Here is a 19251-nt window from a genome sequence, read left to right on the forward strand (position 1 = left end):
CATCTTGGATATGTGGCCAATGTTGTCACTTTTTATGAGGATGATCAGACAGTGAAACTTTTTAAGGACAGTCTGAAGATACAGTATATCAATTTTGGTGTCAATTGAACAAAAAATGTGGGAGGAGATAGGTTTGATAGGTTTTACAGTTTATGAAGAAATCAGAGTGATGGACTTCAAAATTCCTGCAAGGTCAAAGCATATGAAAGTTTTGTCCCAATTGGGACTACATTCACGTGGTGGTTTTACAGTGATAGCACCTATGGCTGATTTGTTATGATTTTTTTAAGTTTAAAACTTTAGACTGTTGCTGTAGCGCCACCTTCAGGTTTATTGACCTACAATGCAGGTTGAGGACTTTGGGTATAGTACTGGAGCTATGTGCAAATTTTGGTGATTTTTTGTCCACGAGAAGTAAGACTTCAGTGGAAGATGGAGAATAATAATAATAATAATAGTTATTATAATAATAATAATAATATAGGCAAATACAATAGGGTTCCGGCAGATACGCTGCCTGGCCCCTAATAATACTTATAATAATAATAATAATAATAATAAGTATTATTATTATACTTATTATTATTATGATTATATTTATTATTATTATTACTATTATAATTATGGTTATTGTTATTATTAATATTATTGTTGTTTTTAATTATTACATTATTAGTATTAGTAGTATTGTTGTTATTATTTGTAATTATTGTTTATTGTTATTTCAAATATTATTATTTCTATTATTTATTTATTTGACTTATTGTTGATTTATTTAATTAATTAATTATTATGATGATGATGCTATACTGGGCAGGTCATCTTGTGTGAACTTGTCCTTGCTGCACAGGTCACATAAATATTTGTAAAAGGCAGCTAGGGGCACAAGAAGACTGGGGATTCTTGCCAGGATGAAGATGACCACATAAATCCAGGGTGGATATGGCTTCTCATCCAGTGTAGGGAAGCTCTCCTGAAAACACACACAAATAGTTCATGTCATCCATCAATCTTAACCGCTTTAGAATTTAGAATTAAATGTCACATCTTTTTATACTGTAACACCTATTTTAACCACTGGTGTCAAAGCATAGAATTACCGATTCAGTATCCCAGGTTTTGTAGAGGAGCTTTTCAGTGACATTAGTTATGAAGTAGAAGATCAAGATTGCCAAGATGATGAGAGGGCTGATTACTCTCCATGTGATCTGCCAGAAGAAGTTGGGCTTGTGGCCAATCATGAACTTGATGTCATCATTGAACCTGTCAGCAAAGAAACTCAGTCACAAACACTGACACCATGAGAGATGAGTAAATCCCAAGGGAGGTCTTTGCTCACCTATCAATGCCATATAGTAACGTTACCGCAAGGATCTCACAGGATGCAATGATCAGCAGAGGGATAGAGCCACCATAGACATCAAACAGGTTCAGCCAATAGTTCCCAGAGCCTTGGACAAATATCAGGCCAACCAGGCAGCAAAAAATACAAGTCACACCTGAAACAAAAGGAGGAATGTGGACTCTATGCTAACAAAGCAATCTACTCTATTTTGAAATCATGAAAGAAGAGGATGTCTTTGTCTGGACTTACCACTAATGGCCTCTTTGGGCCAACTCTTGGGGAAGACCTTGAGGTCCTGCAGGGGTACCAGAACTCCTTCAATGTTGCCAAACATGGACGACAGGCCCAGACAGAAGAGCATGATGAAGAACAGCAGAGACCACAGTGGAGAGATGGGCATCTTGGTGATGGCCTCTGTGAACACGATGAAACCCAGACCAGTTCCTTCAACCCCCTACACCAGTTGCAAGGAAAGGGCAGAGAAATATAGTTGTTGCATTCCAATGTCATTTTCAACAGTTTTTATAAATGTATTCTAGCTAGTTGATTATAACAATAATACACTACATTTCTGTTGTATGCTGTCTTTGTAAAATCAATGTATTGTACCTCACTGAGGAAAGTGTGGAGGTCACAGGTCTTCAAGTTCAGTCCTTGAATGACATCAGGATGTGTTCCATTGAGACTTTGAAGAACCTGATCATAGTTGCTCTCAGTGATATCACCCTCAGGAAGATCAAATGTATTCAGCAGTGCAAGAATATTTCTAAAAAGAAATATGAAAACGTAAACAATTCTGATCCAAACCACTATCTTTCTGCAATCATACAAATTAATCACTCCTGAAAAGTCAATGGTTGATACAGTATCATTATGACTGAACTAGTTAGTGTAGCCACAAACCCTTCAAGGCAGCCATCATATCTCTCTTGGCCCTGAAGCCGATGATTGTGTGCATGACTATTGATGCAAAGATCGCAGTGAAGCTATTGATGATGGAAACTACAATTGCATCTTGTTCACAGTTGTTGCTGAAGAAAGATACACGTCAGTGTGAGATTATGAATTATCATTATGCAAAATGAACCATAGGATAAAAGGAAACAATAAAACGTACAACACTGAGTTGTAGGCGGAGAAAGAGAGTTGACATCCAAATGCAACACCGAAGGAGTAGAACACCTGGGCCCCTGCATCAAGCCAGGTGGATGGGTTTGCTAGTTCTTTCAGCTGGTGAGACAAAAAATAAAGAAGAGCATATTTGGTTACAATGGCTATACTGCACCTTTACTGACTTGCTTTGTATTCTGAAATCTATTGGTTGATAGTACTGTATACAGTATTAGTGAAAATTACCCACGTCTGGGGAAAAGAGAAACTTCACTCCATCCAAGGAACCTTTCAAGGTTAGTCCTCTAATTAGGAAGATTGTCAGGACCACATAGGGCAATGTTGAAGTGATATATACAGCCTAGAAAAAAAGATAAGCTTTTACAGACGTTGATCTTGATTGCTGACTAAGTTACTTTTGCATACAAGAAATCCCCTTGTTAAGCACCTGTCCCTGTATTTAGTACTTTAAGATGTTAAAACCCATATTATATACATATTCAATCATTTTAATGCTCTTTTAATGTGCTGCCCATAACACAATTAGCTTATTCATGCCTACAATGGTATAGAGTTACATAATAAAGAGTGTATTACAGAGGTTTACAACTATGTTTTTGTAGTGTAATCTTGCTCAGTATCTTTCAGATATGACCTACTGGCATCATTGATCTGTCTATGGCAGAGCATGCTGTACCTTCCCAGTGGTCTCAATGCCACGGCTGATACAAATATACAGCATAGTCCAGGCAAACACGTGACATAGCACCATCCACCACTGAAGACCGCCTGCATCATCAATAGACGCTGAGGTGTTTAACGTCACTCGATACCAGTAGTAATCCACTGGGGAGCTCCTCGCACATTCAGACACCAAACCTAAAAGGGTCAAAGGACATTCATAATAATAATTACTTGGACGCCTGTAGCCTACAGTAATGTAAATGTAAAACTCACCTGTCATATTGGCGTTGAGGGGACATTGACTCCAAGGCAGGGGGTCTTGGAATGAGTTGAAGAGGTACCACATCACCCAGGTAATGATGGTGTTGTAGTAGAGGCTGACCATCAGAGACACACACATGGATCCAATGCCTGTTTAACACAACACATCAGTGAGAGGCTGAGAGCTTGTGTTTTCCTGAGTCTTACAGTACAGTAAGTCCTCCTGGCAAGATATTGCTTACCGATCCCAACCAGGTACGGATGGATGGTAGCCCAGACACCTATACTGCCTTTCCTTAGACGTTGAGCTATAGCAAACTCCAGATACAGAAGTGGAATGCCTTCAAACACCACCAGGATCAGGTAAGGAATAATAAAAGCACCTGAAATGAGAGTGGAAGCAGCATTAGAACAGATACATGCAGGACTTTCTTAACTAAGGGAATTTGAATCAAACCATGTTTCTTGTATTCAGTTGTAGGCATTTTTATGTTTTATTTTTACAATTAAAGTTTGGTGCTTTGAGGTTCACAGGAAAATGCAGTTTTCATTTGATTGTATTGCTCCCGTTGGCTCTCTAGAATGACTGCCTCTGCGGCACACTTGATGGCGCTCTGCGGACCACCAGTGGGCCGCGGACCACTGGTTGAGAATGGCTGGGCTAGCTCACATGTAGCTGCTCTGCACAATGTCTACTGAATGCCATGCCATGTCTTGACCTCTTTCTGTCTCGCCGGTGCCAGCAGCAGCAGCAAATGCCTTGCCGGCTTCGGCTAGATATGCAAATGAGGTGACAAGATTCCCAAGAACTGTTGTGAATGACAGTGTTCTCACTCTCTCACAACATGCATAAGTCGGCTAACTCACATGTAGCTGTTCTGCACAATGTCTAGGCCTTGTTTTGTCTCACTGGTACCAGCGGCAGCGAATGCTTTGCTGGCTTCAGCTGGATATGCAAATGAGGTGACAAGATTCCTTGTGTTACAGGACACCACCATTTTGTCTGAATGGAGAAATTGACGGAGCAGCCATCCAGCTCACTTCCTCTATTTATGAATGAAGTGCTTCCCGGCCGGAATGCCATTCACCCTTGCATAGAGGCACGGCATGTGAAATCCTATGGGATTCCTCATGTCCCTTTCAATGCAGCCCGCCTTGGATCGAGACACCGGACCAAGACATTCCTTGATCTAATGCCACGGTCTCCTGCGTGGCCTCTCTCGGACTGCTTCGATGTCTGGCAGGAGAAGTGCCTCCTGGACAGCTGGTTACAGCATGTTCTGACGGAAGGTTATTCCATTCAGTTTCACTGTTCTCCCCCACCTTTCACGGGCATTGTGGAGATGGTGCCGTGTTCCGAGCAAGCTACAGAGTCAGCAGAGATCGCAGAGCTTTTATCAAAGGGAGCAGTGACTGTGGTCCCTTTGGAACAGAGGAACGGGGGATATTATTCCCGCTACTTCCTCGTACCAAAGAAGTGACTTTGTTGCCTTGTTATGTTCAGCGCACGACTGCAGTCCGGACTACACCCCAGTTGTTGGTTTGTCATGGCCTGGGGAAGGTGGGTTCGCCGCTATCCAAACAGTACCTCTCCCAATGGATTTGTGAGAGCATCTCCAGGTCTTATGAGACTGTTGGTCGCCCTCTGCCTGGGGCTGTTCAGGCACACTAAGAGAGGCGTGGCCACATTGGTTGCCCTGTTCAATGGAGTGTCTGTGGCGGACATTTTCGCAGCGGTGACTTGCTCATCTCCGGCCCCTTTCATCTGCTATTATCTTTTGTCCACTTCGTCTGTCTCTGCCGCGTCATCTGTGCTGGGCACAGCTGCCAGTGGGAGTCAGCTGCAGCATTCGACAGGGGGCAGGACCGCCGGGTGAGCGGCGGTCCACTCCTGTCCCTTTTGGGGCTGGGAAAGGCTCGGACGGGTTATTTTACGGTGTGTAACTGCCTCCAGTCTGGCTCTCCCCTCACGTACCTTTCGTTGCCCTCAGCTGAGATAAGCTGAGTGTGGCAGGTAAGGGCCAGTGCTTGTTTGGGCCAACATTTGGTATGGTCTCACCTTGGAGCCCTGGCTTGTGTCCTGGCTGGCCAGTTTTTGTTAACGGGTCTAGCAAGAGTGTATGGTGCGGTCGTGAAGCTCTGCTTATGCCAATTAGGAGTTCGCCCATGTTTGGGCAGCTCTGCTCTCCCCGCATACCCCAGTTCAAACCCTGTGTCTCTAGCGCCCCCACATCGCTCCAAGTGTTGTATTAATTTATGGATCCGCACTGTGATTCATATCCTCCTACAGAGATTATTAAAGTTCATATATATATCTTATGTTTTTAGTTGTGTGTGTTGGTTTCTTGTTTGTTTGTTTCTTACCAGGATTAGGCAAAAACTACTAGACCAATTTTCATGAAACTCGGTGGAGGGGTGTAGCATGGGCCAACTTAGAAACCATACAATTTTGGTTGGCCATTCACCTCCATTCATTTTTTTGGACTTAGCCATAGGAGGAAAAAATACCCCCATTCATTGTCAATAGGGGAAATTGAAGCGGCCATATCTCAACATGGGACAGAGTCCCAGAGTCAACATGATCACAGAGACATGGGGTTTGGACTGGCATAAAGCTCTCAACCTAACGGATGCAGCAATGCCAAACATGTCCTTCATGTAAGTGTGTGTGTGTTGTGTGCGCGCTGAGCCACGAAACGCATTAATGTACAGAGTTTTGTGCTCTCCGAGCACCATTTCTAGTAGTGAATAGCATACTTTTCAAGTGCTGGAACAAACAGGTACATTAAAGGAGTAGTAAAAGGAAAATGCATGTTTAGCCCTGTTTTAAGGTTACTTATGATCATATACAATGGTTCAGATCAAAACATTGACAAAGCTAGCATTTTCGAGAAAGTTGATAATTGCTCTACAACCGTTTTGGTCATACAATGGATGTAGATGGGCATCTTGAAAAATTATTAAAAAACATGTTAAACTCATTTTTTGTCAACGTTTTGATCTGAACCATTGTATATGATCATAAGTAACCTTAAAACAGGGCTAAACATGCATTTTCCCTTTACTACTCCTTTAAGCTGTTTAATGGAGTTTTACCTGAGTTCTGGAAACAGCTCTTTACTGTAAATATACGTACCTCCTCCATGACTCTGGCACAGATAGGGAAACCTCCAGATGTTTCCTACTCCCACACAGAATCCAACAATAGTCATCATGTATTGTGTCTTATTGTCCCATTTGGATCTGTTTCCAGCCTCCTCCTTCCCCAGCTCCTTGTGGGCCAGTATCCGGTCCTCCAGACCTGGGTTGGGCAGCTGTAGTTTCATGGTCCTATAGTCCTCTAGTGTTGTGCCATTAGAATTTCAGATGAACATATGTAAGAATTTCAGTATTCAGTGATCAAAGATTTTGCCCAAAAGTAAATGACTGAATAGCACTCTGACCACTCTGTGGAGGTACGGTACTGTACTGCGTTGACTTTTATCTCCAGTGGCCACACACCCTCATGGACACTGCACTGCTATGGACAGAGGTTAAGGAATGTGAAGAGTCACCGGGTTCTCAGCATTGACAGCAGTGTAATTTTGACATATTACTGGTACTGTTTGTGGAGAAACAAGTCACTTTCTTTTGGTTCAGCATGTTGGATGGAGATACCGTTGTACTGTACTTTAGAATGCCTCCGTCAATGTTTTATTCATCAATAATCAGTGGGTGTACCATATATCACAAGTTACTTTTATTAGTTTCTTATCTGTATTTTAATGATTACCACCAACTTCATGGCATTGTGTTGGCACTTTATGGCATGCTGGATATCATTCACTAATGACTCACTTCATACACTTTAGTGTCTTTGTGCTTAGATCAGATGACTTCCTTGGATTTAATCTAATATTATTAGTTATTGATGGTGAAGGTTTTTTTCTCTCCATCAGTTAAGGGGTTGTACTGCCAGTCAATCCAGTCCATCAATATTATATTATGATAGCTCCATCTCTGAGCTGATATTGCATTTACAGTAAAAGCAAACAGTGTGCTCAACATGAAAGTGAGAAGCCCTACACTGGGATCTTATGTACTTCTGTAGCTATCTGATGTCACACCATTGCTTAGCATTAGCTACATTGAGTTACAGTATAAGTAATGTAGTGTCATCATATGCATTATGAAACAAAAACACGATACCTTCTTCCAGATTTGTACCTATTCAGAATTCAACTCTGCCCTCTAGTGTCTAGTGGGAATAGCAACAAGGGGTGTTGGTTCTCCCCACCACCCTTTTTAGGGATCTTATTGGCTCAGAATCACTTCATTAGTTGAAAATCTAATGTTGGTCATAATGCCACATAAGACTGTCCAGGGACTGCGGGTGGAAATGAGCTGTTTAGTTATAACCTTGTACAAAGCGTCTCTCCCTGTTTTATAGGGTTAATGTCTATTGTGCCTTGTCCCTGTCTTAAAAAATAAATAAAAATCATAAGGACAGTATTTGGGGTTTTGATAATGGATGTCTAATGTAATTACATACAGAAAAACCACAACACATACACAACATCACAAGCTGTAGACTTAATATTCCTATGTTTTCAATGTCAATTTACAGTTTCAGAAATGGGTTGTCCTCCCTATCTCCCAGCAGTGTGCCATAGTGTCCTTGAGCAAGACACTGAACTCCAAATTGCCCATGGGTGGCACGGTGTGTTACACCCTTGCCTTGCAGCAAGAAGGTCCTGGGTTCGATTCCTGCATGGGCTACTGTATCTCCAGGGCCTTTCTGTGTGGAGTTTGCATGTTCTCCATGTGCATGTTATTTGGATTATTTTTATTTTATTGATCCCCCTAGACGGAAATTTGGCATTTCAGCAGTGGAAAAATTACAGCAAGGTTGGAAAAGCAGATAGAGAGTATGCCTAGTAGCAATAAGCATAATAAAGAGGAAGAGCAGGGACTACAGTATATACATCCATATTTACAGCATGTGTACAATATAGTATAGAATATAATTACACATTTATTTTTTTATTTTTTTAAATTAATTAATTAATTTATTTATTTATTATGATGATGATGCTATATCAATCAATCAATCAAAGCTTTACTGGGCATGTCGTCTTGTGTGAACTTGTCCTTGCTGCACAGGCCACGTAAATATTTGTAAAAGGCAGCTAGGGGCACAAGAAGACTGGGGATTCCTGCCAGGACGAAGATGACCACATAAATCCAGGGTGGATATGACTTCTCCTCCAGTGTAGGGAAGCTCTCCTGAAAACACACACAAATAGTTCATGTCATTTTAGAATTAAATAATGTCCGTTTTTTTTAAATACTGTAACTCCTATTTTAACCACTGGTGTCAAAGCATAGAATTACCGATTCAGTATCCCAGGTTTTGTAGAGAAGCTTTTCGGTGACTTTTGTTATGAAGTAGAAGACTAAGATCACAAACATGATGAGAGGGCTGATTACTCTCCATGTGATCTGCCAGAAGAAGTTGGGCTTGTGGCCAATCATGAACTTGATGTCATCATTGAACCTGTCAGCAAAGAAACTCAGTCACAAACACTGACACCATGAGAGATGAGTAAATCACAAGGGAGGTCTTTACTCACCTATCAATGCCATATAGTAATGTTACCGCAAGGATCTCACAGGATGCAATGATCAGCAGAGGGATAGAGCCACCATAGACATCAAACAGGTTCAGCCAATAGTTCCCAGAGCCTTGGACAAATATCAGGCCAACCAGGCAGCAAAAAATACAAGTCACACCTGAAACAAAAGGAGGAATGTGGACTCTATGCTAACAAAGCAATCTACTCTATTTTGAAATCATGAAAGAAGAGGTCTTTGTCTGGACTTACCACTAATGGCCTCTTTGGGCCAACTCTTGGGGAAGACCTTGAGGTCCTGCAGGGGTACCAGAACTCCTTCAATGTTGCCAAACATGGTGGACAGGCCCAGACAGAAGAGCATGATGAAGAACAGCAGAGACCACACTGGAGAGATGGGCATCTTGGTGATGGCCTCTGTGAACACGATGAAACCCAGACCAGTTCCTTCAACCCCCTACACCAGTTGCAAGGAAAGGGTAGGGAAAGATAGTTGCTGCATTCCAATGTCATGTCCACCAACGTCATGCTTTTTTATAAATGTATTCAGCTACTATTTTACAACAATAATAATCTACATTTCTATTGTATGCTGTCTTTGTAAAATAAATGTGCTGTACCTTACTGAGATAAGTGTGGAGGTCACAGATCTTCAAGTTCAGTCCTTGAATGACATCAGGATGTGTTCCATTGAGACTTTGAAGAACCTGATCATAGTTGCTCTCAGTGATATCACCCTCAGGAAGATCAAATGTATTCAGCAGTGCAAGAATATTTCTACAAAGAAATATGAGCAATTCTGATCAAAACCACTATGTAGGAACTGCAATCATACAAATTAATCACTCATGAAAAGTCAATGGTTGATACAGTATCATTATGACTGAACTAGTTAGTGTAGCCACAAACCCTTCAAGGCAGCCATCATATCTCTCTGTGGCCCTGAAGCCGATGATTGTGTAGATGACTATTGATGCAAAGATCGCAGTGAAGCTATTGATGATGGAAACTACAACTGCATCTTGTTCACAGTTGTTGCTGAAGAAAGATACACGTCAGTGTGAGATTATGAATTATCATTATGCAAAATGAACCATAGGATAAAAGGAAACAAACTGACAAAGGAAACAATAAAACGTACAACACTGAGTTGTAGCTGGAGAAAGAGAGATGACATCCAAATGCAACACCGAAGGAGTAGAACACCTGGGCCCCTGCATCAAGCCAGGTGGATGGGTTTGCTAGTTCTTTCAGCTGGCAAGACAAAAAATAAAGACGAGGATATTTGGTTACAATGGCTATACTGCACCTGTACTGACTTGCTTTGTATTCTGAAAAAATATATTGGTTGATAATATCGTAAACAGTATTAGTGAAAACTACCCACATCTGGAGTAAAGAGAAACTTCACTCCATCCAAGGAACCTTTCAAGGTTAGTCCTCTAATTAGGAAGATTATCAGGACCACATAGGGCAATGTTGAAGTGATATATACGGCCTAGAAAAAAAGATAAGCTTGATAAGCTAAAACAAATGTTGATCTTGATTGCTTGATTGCTTGATTGCTTTACTTTTGCATACAAGAACTCTCCTTGTTAAGCAAAATATATCTGTTACTGTATTTAGTATTTTAAGTTGTACCATATAATATACATACAATTATTTGAATGCTCTTTTAATGTGCCCATAACATAATTAGCTTGTTCATGCTTACATGGGTATAGAGTAACATAATAAAGAGTGTATTACAGAAATGTACAACTATGTTTTTTGGGGTAATCTTGCTCAGTGTCTTTCAGATATGATCTATTGGCATCACTGGGAAATTATCTGTCTATGGCAGAGCATGCCTTACTGTACCTTCCCAGTGGCCTCAATGCCACGGCTGATACAAATATACAGCATTGTCCAGGCAAACACGTGACACAGCACCATCCACCACTGAAGACCGCCTGCATCATCAATAGACGCTGAGGTGTTTAACGTCACTCGATACCAGTAGTAATCCACTGGTGAGCTCCTCGCACATTCAGACACAAAACCTAAAAGGGTCAAAGGACATTCATAACTAGAAAGTACATTTCCTGGAGAAAATGTGAGGTGGGCTATCTGCTGCAGCTGTATGTAACAGCTACTGCTAGAATTACTACGGACCGGGCAATCTCCATGCACACACTGGCGAAGACCGTGCGTCTCTAGCCCACTCAGGGGCTGAATTGTGTGCTGAGTTCTGTGCTACCACATTAGTTATAAAAGAGTGCCTGTACCTTTAAGCGAGGCTGCACATATGCACACAAATTCAAAAAAAGCAACAGCTGCCACCACTCTAATCCCAACTGACACTCTGATCCTAGACATGGTCCGCTTCAGACAGCTCTATTGCGAAAACTATAAATGTTACAGCTTATATATTGACACCATAGGAATCCTGAGAACTTGCAGAACATTTCTATGTATAATATGTCCGTATATCTTAAACACTGTAGGCATGGCGACAAGTTAGAAAAAGGGTAAAAATGCAAAATTAGCAGCTCAAAAGTTAGTGCGGCACCATATGTTGCAATGGGGAGCGCAGTTGCCGAACAAATCGTCATACCTCAAAAACGGTTAGTCACACAGCTTAGATACTTACATTGTACGAATCAGCACAGTTGTGTGAACATTTCGATATATAATGTGTATGAGCTGTTAAAACTGTAGGCATAGCGACAAGTTAGAAAAAGAGTAAAAATGCAAAATTATCAGCTCAAAAGATACCATCAGCTCAAAACGCACCATACAGTACGTTTCAATGGAGAGCGCAGTTGCAGAACAAATCGTCATACAGCGAAAACTATAAGTCACACAGCTTAGATACTTAGATTGTACGAATCAGCACAATCGTGTGAACATTTTGATATGTGTGTGAATTGTCAAAACTGTAGGAGTGTCAGCAGTTTACAAAATGTGTGAATATTTTCAAAGCAACTACTGCCACGACTCTAAAACATAAAGTTTATGAACATTCCAAAATAAGTTTTTAGCAGTTTCAATGGGACAAAAATAGTTTTAAAAGTTAAATTTAAAAAACTATAAAAAAATAATAATAGCCTAATCAAAAATCTGAAAGGGTCCGGGAAACATTCAAACATCATGAACATTTTAAAGTTTGAATGAAGTTTCTAGCACAAAGTAAGAAGAACTAGTTAAGGTTAAAAAAAGTGGGGAGAATAATAATAAAGAAAAAAAGAAATAGTGGTAATATCACAAGTGGGGCTAGCTACAAGCTAGCCCACCTAATAATAATTTCTTGGACGCCTGTAGCCTACAGTAATGTAAATGTTAAATTCACCTGTCATATTGGCGTTGAGGGGACATTGACTCCAAGGCAGGGGGTCTTGGAATGAGTTGAAGAGGTACCACATCACCCAGGTAATGATGGTGTTGTAGTAGAGGCTGACCATCAGAGACACACACATGGATCCGATGCCTGTTTAACACAACACATCAGTGAGAGGCTGAGAGCTTGTGTTTTCCTGAGTCTTACAGTACAGTAAGTCCTCCTGGCAAGATATTGCTTACCGATCCCAACCAGGTATGGATGGATGGTAGCCCAGACACCTATACTGCCTTTCCTCAGACGTTGAGCTATAGCAAACTCCAGATACAGAAGTGGAATGCCTTCAAACACCACCAGGATCAGGTAAGGAATAATAAAAGCACCTGAAATGAGAGTGGAAGCAGCATTAGAACAGATACATGCAGGACTTTCTTAACTCAAGCAATTTGAATCAAACCATGTTTCTTGAACCATGTTTCTTGTATTCAGTTGTAGGCTTTTTTTTTTACAATTACATTTTAATGTCAACCTGGTGCTTTGAGGTTCACAGGAAAATGCAGTTTTCATTTGATTGTATTGCTCCCGTTGGCTCTCTACAATGGAGCCCCTACAGACAATCTGCATATCATCATGTGAATCTAAAAGCTGTTGAGCTAATGGACCTGCTAATCCCTCTCGCATGAGATAAGTCTAGTAGATACTACAGATAAATACTTTATTATTATCACATTCACAGATACATCATTTGCCAAATGCACATGACATATGTATTCTTGTGGGGAAAACTACATAGTCAAAACTAGAAATGGTCCTTGGAGAGCACAGACCTCTGCCCATGAATGAGTTTTGTGGCTCTGTGCGCGCAAGCAGGATCTGTTTGATATTGCTGCATTTGTTGGTTGAGAGCTTTAAAGTCAAAGACAGCTTTATTTATATATACAGTACAGTAACACTGTTAACTTTGGCCATCAAGGGGAACATGGGCAGGTACTTGGGCACCCAAAGTGTGTGCACAGAGCCACAAAAGGCATTCGTGACAGAGTTTTGTGCTCTCCAAGCACCATTTCTAGTAGTGAATAGCTTTTAAAAATACTTTTCAAATGTTGTAACAAACAGGTAATTATAGCTGTTTAATGGAGTTTTACCTGAGCTCTGGAAAGCTCTTTACTGTAAACACCTACCTCCTCCATGACTCTGGCACAGATAGGGGAACCTCCAGATGTTCCCCAGTCCCACACAGACTCCTACGATGGTCAGCATGTACTGGGTCTTATTGTCCCATTTGGGTCTGTCTCCAACCTCCTCCTTCTCCAGCTTCTCCAGCTCCTCGTAGGATAGTATCCTGTCCTCCAGGCCTGGGTTAGGCAGCTGTAGTTTCATAGTCTCTAAGACACAGCCAAAGAGAGACCTGGCCTCTATGCAAACAATATATCAAAATGGAAAATATGTCTGTTAATAATCTTGTTAATCTTGGATCATGAAGGGGCGGATATGACATGTACAGTGTGATCATGACCTCTGATCATTTATTTTTTTATTGAACCATACAATTTTAATTGAGGGTACAAAATACAATTCAGTAGTAATGGTACTGTTGTAATTTACAAAGCATTTTCATCAATCATCAGTCATTTTAATCAATTTTATTTTGAACATCACCTAATCCGATTTTTGCTTTATTTTTTTTATTATTATATAGTATAGTCAACACTGATTATTAATTAATACATTGGGAAATATGTCATTTGGAATTCAAGAGACATCAGTTCAACTCCTTTGCAAACCCTGCCCTCTAGTGCTAGAAAACGAGACAACTCATTCCTTGACTTTTTGATGCACTTTAAGTCTCAGTATCCTTGTTCTGATCACATTCTACCCATTGAAGATTTGAAAAGACATATGTACAGTTACAATAATTCTTTGCATTACTGAAGTATTAAGGATGGACTGGCATCTCCATTCATTGGACAAGAGTTCTCCAGTAAAGAGTCATTAGGCAAAGGATTTGCTGTTCACTTGAGGCGTGTCGTTCATGCTGATTTGGTTGGATACAGAGTTGATATCCTCTGGTTTAGACCGATCACTCTTCTTCCTCCGTACACATTTGTATATTGCAATTACAGGCACAGCGAGACTGGGGATTCCTGCCAGGATGAAGATGACCACATTAACCCAGACTGGATATGGCTTCTCCGTCAGTGTAGGGAAGTTCTCCTGAAAAGATAGAGTTGTAGTATTGTACTGTACGTTTGTATTGTCTCAGTGTGACACAGGAAAATTAATACATTCCATTTCTAGGTTTGGGCAGTGTGTGTGTGTGTGTGTGTGTGTGTGTGTGTGTGTGTGTGTGTGTGGGGGGGTATACTTCAAAAGGCTTTGATTCAAATACACCAAATAATGACTCCTGATGTCTCTCCTCTGTATGTCACCTACAGTAGGACTAATGAGAGAAATATTACCCATTCAGGATCCCAGGTTTTGTAGAGGAGCTTTTCGGTGATTTTAGTGATGAAGTAGAAGACTAAGATCACCAAAATGATGAGAGGGCTGATTACTCTCCATGTGATCTGCCAGAAGAAGTTGGGCTTGTGGCCAATCATGAACTTGATGTCATCATTGAACCTGGGAGAGGGACACAAAATATAATATGTCTTTATAGTTATGACCTCACACAGTGTTTCTAGAAAGGCTAAGTTTTCTCGGAGGCCACCAAAAACATTGTCATGTTGTACCTGGCAGTACTGTGGGAGGACCGTCTGGAGGAGGCCCATGAGAGGAAGAGGACCAGCTATGAAGACCTGGTCACTGACAGTAGCAAGCAGGGCTGGAAGGTGAGGTGAGGTGAGGTGAGGTGAGGTGAGGTGAGGTGAGGTGAGGTGAGGTGAGGTGAGGTGAGGTGCATGTCCATCCAGATGGGCTGCAGGGGGTTTGCAGGGAAATCCCTCTACAAAGGTTTGACTACACTGAGCATCACCAGAAAGGGGAGAAGGAGAGCCATCACCCAGATAGCAAGCGGATGTGTAATAATTCTGGGCCATATATGGGCCGTAACTAAGCCACAAGGGCCAGATCTGGCCTGTATATGGCCCAGATCTGCTTGCTATCTGGGCAAGAACACCACAGAGGCGGTAGGGAAAGCCTGGAGATGGCTCTGGCTTAGGACAGGACAACCATGGGGTGGAGTTAACGCCACCTGAACATAAGACGAGGTCTGATCAGCATCGGCTGGGTCCCCTGGGGGATCGTGATGTCTGATGAAAACACCATTGAGAGACACCATTGGGAGACACCATTGAAAGACACCATTGAGAGACACCATTGGGAGACACCATTGAGAGACACTTGCGCATGACCAGTGAATGTACTGTATAGGACGCACCACACTCACATATCCCGCTGCACAAACCATATACACACACATGCTCTCACATACATATTACACTCTGCACACACATTGTATATACTGGACACCGACCGCACTACTTTTTGTATAGTGTTCTTTTTCTTAGCTTATCCTTTTTTGCACTATCATTTTGTACTCGCTCTTTGCACTGTCCTGTTTTTGCACTGTCGTACCTCGTCCCTGCACCATGTCCAATGTTGTCTCCATGTTACTGTATGCACCACGACCGGAAGCAAATTCCTAGTACGTTGAAAAACGACATGGCAACTAAACAAATTCTGATTCTGATTACCTGTCGATACCATAGATGTACACAACTGCAAGCATCTCACAGAATCCAACAACCAGCAGGGGGATAGAGGCGCCATAGCCATCAAAGAGGGCTAGCCAGTAGTTCCCTGAGCCTTGGACGAATATCAGCCCCACGAGGCAGCAGAGGAGACACGTCACCCCTGGAATAGAACCGAATAACAGATGAGGTGACTTCATGATTAAAAGAAAAGAAAGAAGGAGTATCAATATTTTGACATGGGAACGAGTTTGGGACTCACCACTGATGGCCTCTTTGGGCCAAGTTTTTGGGAAGACCTTGAGGTCCTGCAGGGGTACCAGAACTCCTTCGATGTTGCCAAACATGGAGGAGAGGCCCAGACAGAAGATCATGATTAAGAACAGGATTGACCAGAGGGCGGCGACGGGCATCTTGGTGATGGCCTCTGTGAACACGATGAAGGCCAGACCAGTTCCTTCAACTCCCTAAATCAAAATACAGAATGAAATAGGACACAAATGACCTCCCAAAGTGAAGTTGTTGACTAACCTTGTGTCAGTTGACAAAGTTGTTGACATTAAAACCTGTGGGAAAATATGCAAAATGGCATTATGTCAATTTACAGTAAAAACTGTAACATTGTGTCATGATCATTGAGGTGGTGCATTTTCAGAGTGGGAAATGTTTGATAGATAGAGTTGTATACTGCTCAAACCAAATGAGTTTGTTGACTAACCTTTTGAGACCTTTGAATCATTTCAGGTTGAAAAATGTGATCATGTCAAAGCAGTTATGTCAAAACATATAGCACACAGTACACCTATAACATTGTGCATACCTCACTGAGGAAAGTGCGGAGGTCACAGGTCTTCAAGTTCAGCCCTTGAATGACATCAGGATGTGTTCCATTGAGACCCTGAAGAACCTGATCATAGTTGCTCACGGAGATGTTACCCTCAGGAAGATCGAATGCATTCAGCAGCGCAAAGATATTTCTGCAGAAGATCATTTGGAAAGTAATACAACTATACACCATGTCTACTGTAACTATCTGGTTGTGGCATGTGAAGGGAGCGAATGCCATTCATAAAACCATACCCTTCAAAACAGTGGTCTAATCTCTCTGTCTCTGAAGCCGATGATGGTGTAGATGACCGTTGCGGCGTAGACCGAGGTGAGGCCGTTGATGACGGAGATGATCACGGCGTCCTGTTCGCAGTTGTTACTGGGGACAATATAACCGCTCGATCACTCTCTTTCACAACAAGACAAACGTTTTGTTTCAGGTGCACCACGACACAGCAGGCTGAGACGTTGGTGGTTTAACGACGCGGGAGGGGGCTTACTGTACTGAGTTGTAGCTAGAGAAGGAGATGAGACCGCCAAATGCCAAAGAGAAGGAGTAAAAGACCTGAGCACCTGCATCAAGCCAAGTGGAAGGCTTGGCCAGCTCTGCCAACTGGAAGAACACAACATACACCACACAGAGTTGCACATTCGGTTCACTGTCCTGTAGTTGTATTCTTGGAATCAATTCTGCTACAAGCTTAATTTGAACAAGCTTAAAGTGGGACACTCCTTATCACTTACATCTGGGGTAAAGAGGAACTTCACTCCACTTAAAGAACCTTTTAGGGTCAGTCCCCTGATCAGAAATATGGTCAGCACCACGTAGGGCAGCGTTGATGTCACGTACACAGCCTGTGTGGAACAGGGAGGGATGTTATACATAAATCAATTAGTCATTTTTGAAATCGCAGTCACGGCCAATATTACGGCGTGTCCGTTACCGTACCTTCCTAGTGGTCTCGATGCCACGGATGATGCACACGTAGAGCACAGCCCAGGCCCCCAGCAGGCACACGACCATCCACCACTGGAGCCCGCCATCCTCATCGATGCCAGCGCTGGTGTTGAGGGTCTCCCGGTACCAGAAGTAATCCACTGAAGAGCTTCGCTCACACTCTGACACCAGCCTGGGGACATGGCGTTACGAGTCACTTACAGTAAAATAGGTCATATGTTCCTTTCCTTGTTCCTGTTCCTGTTCTAGGGGCTTGTTGGGAAACACTCCATTTTACCTGTCAGGTTGTGATTGACTGGACACTCGCTCCACGGAAGAGGGTCTTGGAATGAGTTAAAGAAGTCCCACATGACCCAGGCAATGATGGTGTTGTAGTAGAGGCTGATCATCAGAGACACACATGGATGCAATGCCTGCACACAAAAATTACACAGTTAGCAATGTCTTGTCGGTCTCCCCCAGCCAAGCCGTCGATTAATTTTTATGGAAAATGTTTCTTACCGACTCCAGCCAAACCAGGGTGGATGGTTGACCACACACCCAAACTGCCTTTCCTCAAGCGTTGACCAATAGCAAACTCTAGATGGAGAAGGGGGATTCCTTCAAGCACCAGCAGGATCAGGAAAGGAATCATAAATGCTCCTGGAAACAGAGTGGGAGTCCGTTCAACCAACACAGGGAAACATACAGTAGGCAAATTAACATGTTCTGTTTATCTTGCATTTACCGTACCTCCATATTGAAATGGAGCCAGTATAGTGAATAACAACTCATGGCGATGCACATACAATTTCCTATCTTCTCTTGGGTAAAACAAATTAAAAAAGATACAGTGAGGAAGACAATAAACATGCTCAAGAACACTATACTGTATTTTTATGGCGCTTGTTAATCCAGTGCTAGATGTATACGGTACAGTAGAAATCTGTCTACTCCAGAATAACCATCCTTTGTCCCTTTGCCCCTTTGTCCCTCTTAGAAACTACCGCCTTTTCTCATGTCACGTGTCTGTATTCTCTTAGCCAATCACATCCTCAAAGCTATACCTGTGTTTTGCTTGAATATAAGGCTGCGCTGACCAGGAGGCGGCGCTTCTTTGGATGAACGACTCATGTTGCGTTGTCCGGAAGTCCTTGCATTACATTCAGCAATGACAATAAGGTTCACAATATACCCCCACTGGAGTACATGCTCTCCCAGCTGCACGTGCTTGACTCTACCTGCAAGTGGATCACTGACTTCCTGTCCGACAGGAAACAGTACGTGAAGTGGGGCAAGAACATCTCCAACTCCAGGACCATCATCACCGGCTCCCCCCTACTCTTCTCCCTGTACGCGGACAGCTGCACCTCCGGCCACCCGTCTGTCAAGCTGAAGTTTGCAGACGACATCCCCCTCATCGGACTCACCTCTGAGGGAGACGAGTCATGGGAGATGGACCA

At 42.3% G+C, this 19251-nt stretch overlaps 1 protein-coding gene and 2 pseudogenes across 3 annotated transcripts; all 3 read right to left on the reverse strand.

The window, feature by feature from the left end:
- Positions 1-790: 790 nt before the first annotated feature.
- LOC311318510 (sodium-dependent neutral amino acid transporter B(0)AT1-like) lies at positions 791-6726 on the reverse strand (annotated as a pseudogene). The gene is made up of 12 exons: positions 6537-6726; positions 3643-3783; positions 3413-3550; positions 3153-3334; positions 2706-2816; positions 2463-2575; positions 2249-2376; positions 1955-2111; positions 1595-1799; positions 1340-1499; positions 1101-1263; positions 791-973 (listed from the first exon to the last, which is right to left on the reverse strand). The product of its transcript is annotated as a sodium-dependent neutral amino acid transporter B(0)AT1-like (transcript).
- Positions 6727-8482: 1756 nt separating this feature from the next.
- LOC311318511 (sodium-dependent neutral amino acid transporter B(0)AT1-like) lies at positions 8483-13711 on the reverse strand (the record flags this gene model as incomplete). The annotated part of the gene is made up of 12 exons (XM_084449858.1): positions 8483-8665; positions 8774-8936; positions 9013-9172; positions 9265-9469; positions 9633-9789; positions 9922-10050; positions 10154-10266; positions 10400-10510; positions 10873-11054; positions 12344-12481; positions 12574-12714; positions 13513-13711. 12 exons carry the CDS (start codon positions 13709-13711, stop codon positions 8483-8485), a joined length of 1881 nt encoding a protein of 626 aa, XP_084305984.1.
- Positions 13712-14323: 612 nt separating this feature from the next.
- LOC311318512 (sodium-dependent neutral amino acid transporter B(0)AT1-like) lies at positions 14324-18922 on the reverse strand (annotated as a pseudogene). The gene is made up of 12 exons: positions 18889-18922; positions 18311-18451; positions 18077-18222; positions 17801-17981; positions 17596-17706; positions 17352-17464; positions 17104-17230; positions 16844-17000; positions 16286-16490; positions 16027-16186; positions 14791-14953; positions 14324-14545 (listed from the first exon to the last, which is right to left on the reverse strand). The product of its transcript is annotated as a sodium-dependent neutral amino acid transporter B(0)AT1-like (transcript).
- Between the last annotated feature and the right edge of the window lie 329 nt (positions 18923-19251).

The sequence above is a fragment of the Borostomias antarcticus genome, assembly GCF_949987555.1.
Source record: "Borostomias antarcticus genome assembly, chromosome: 15".
Taxonomy (NCBI): domain Eukaryota; kingdom Metazoa; phylum Chordata; class Actinopteri; order Stomiiformes; family Stomiidae; genus Borostomias; species Borostomias antarcticus.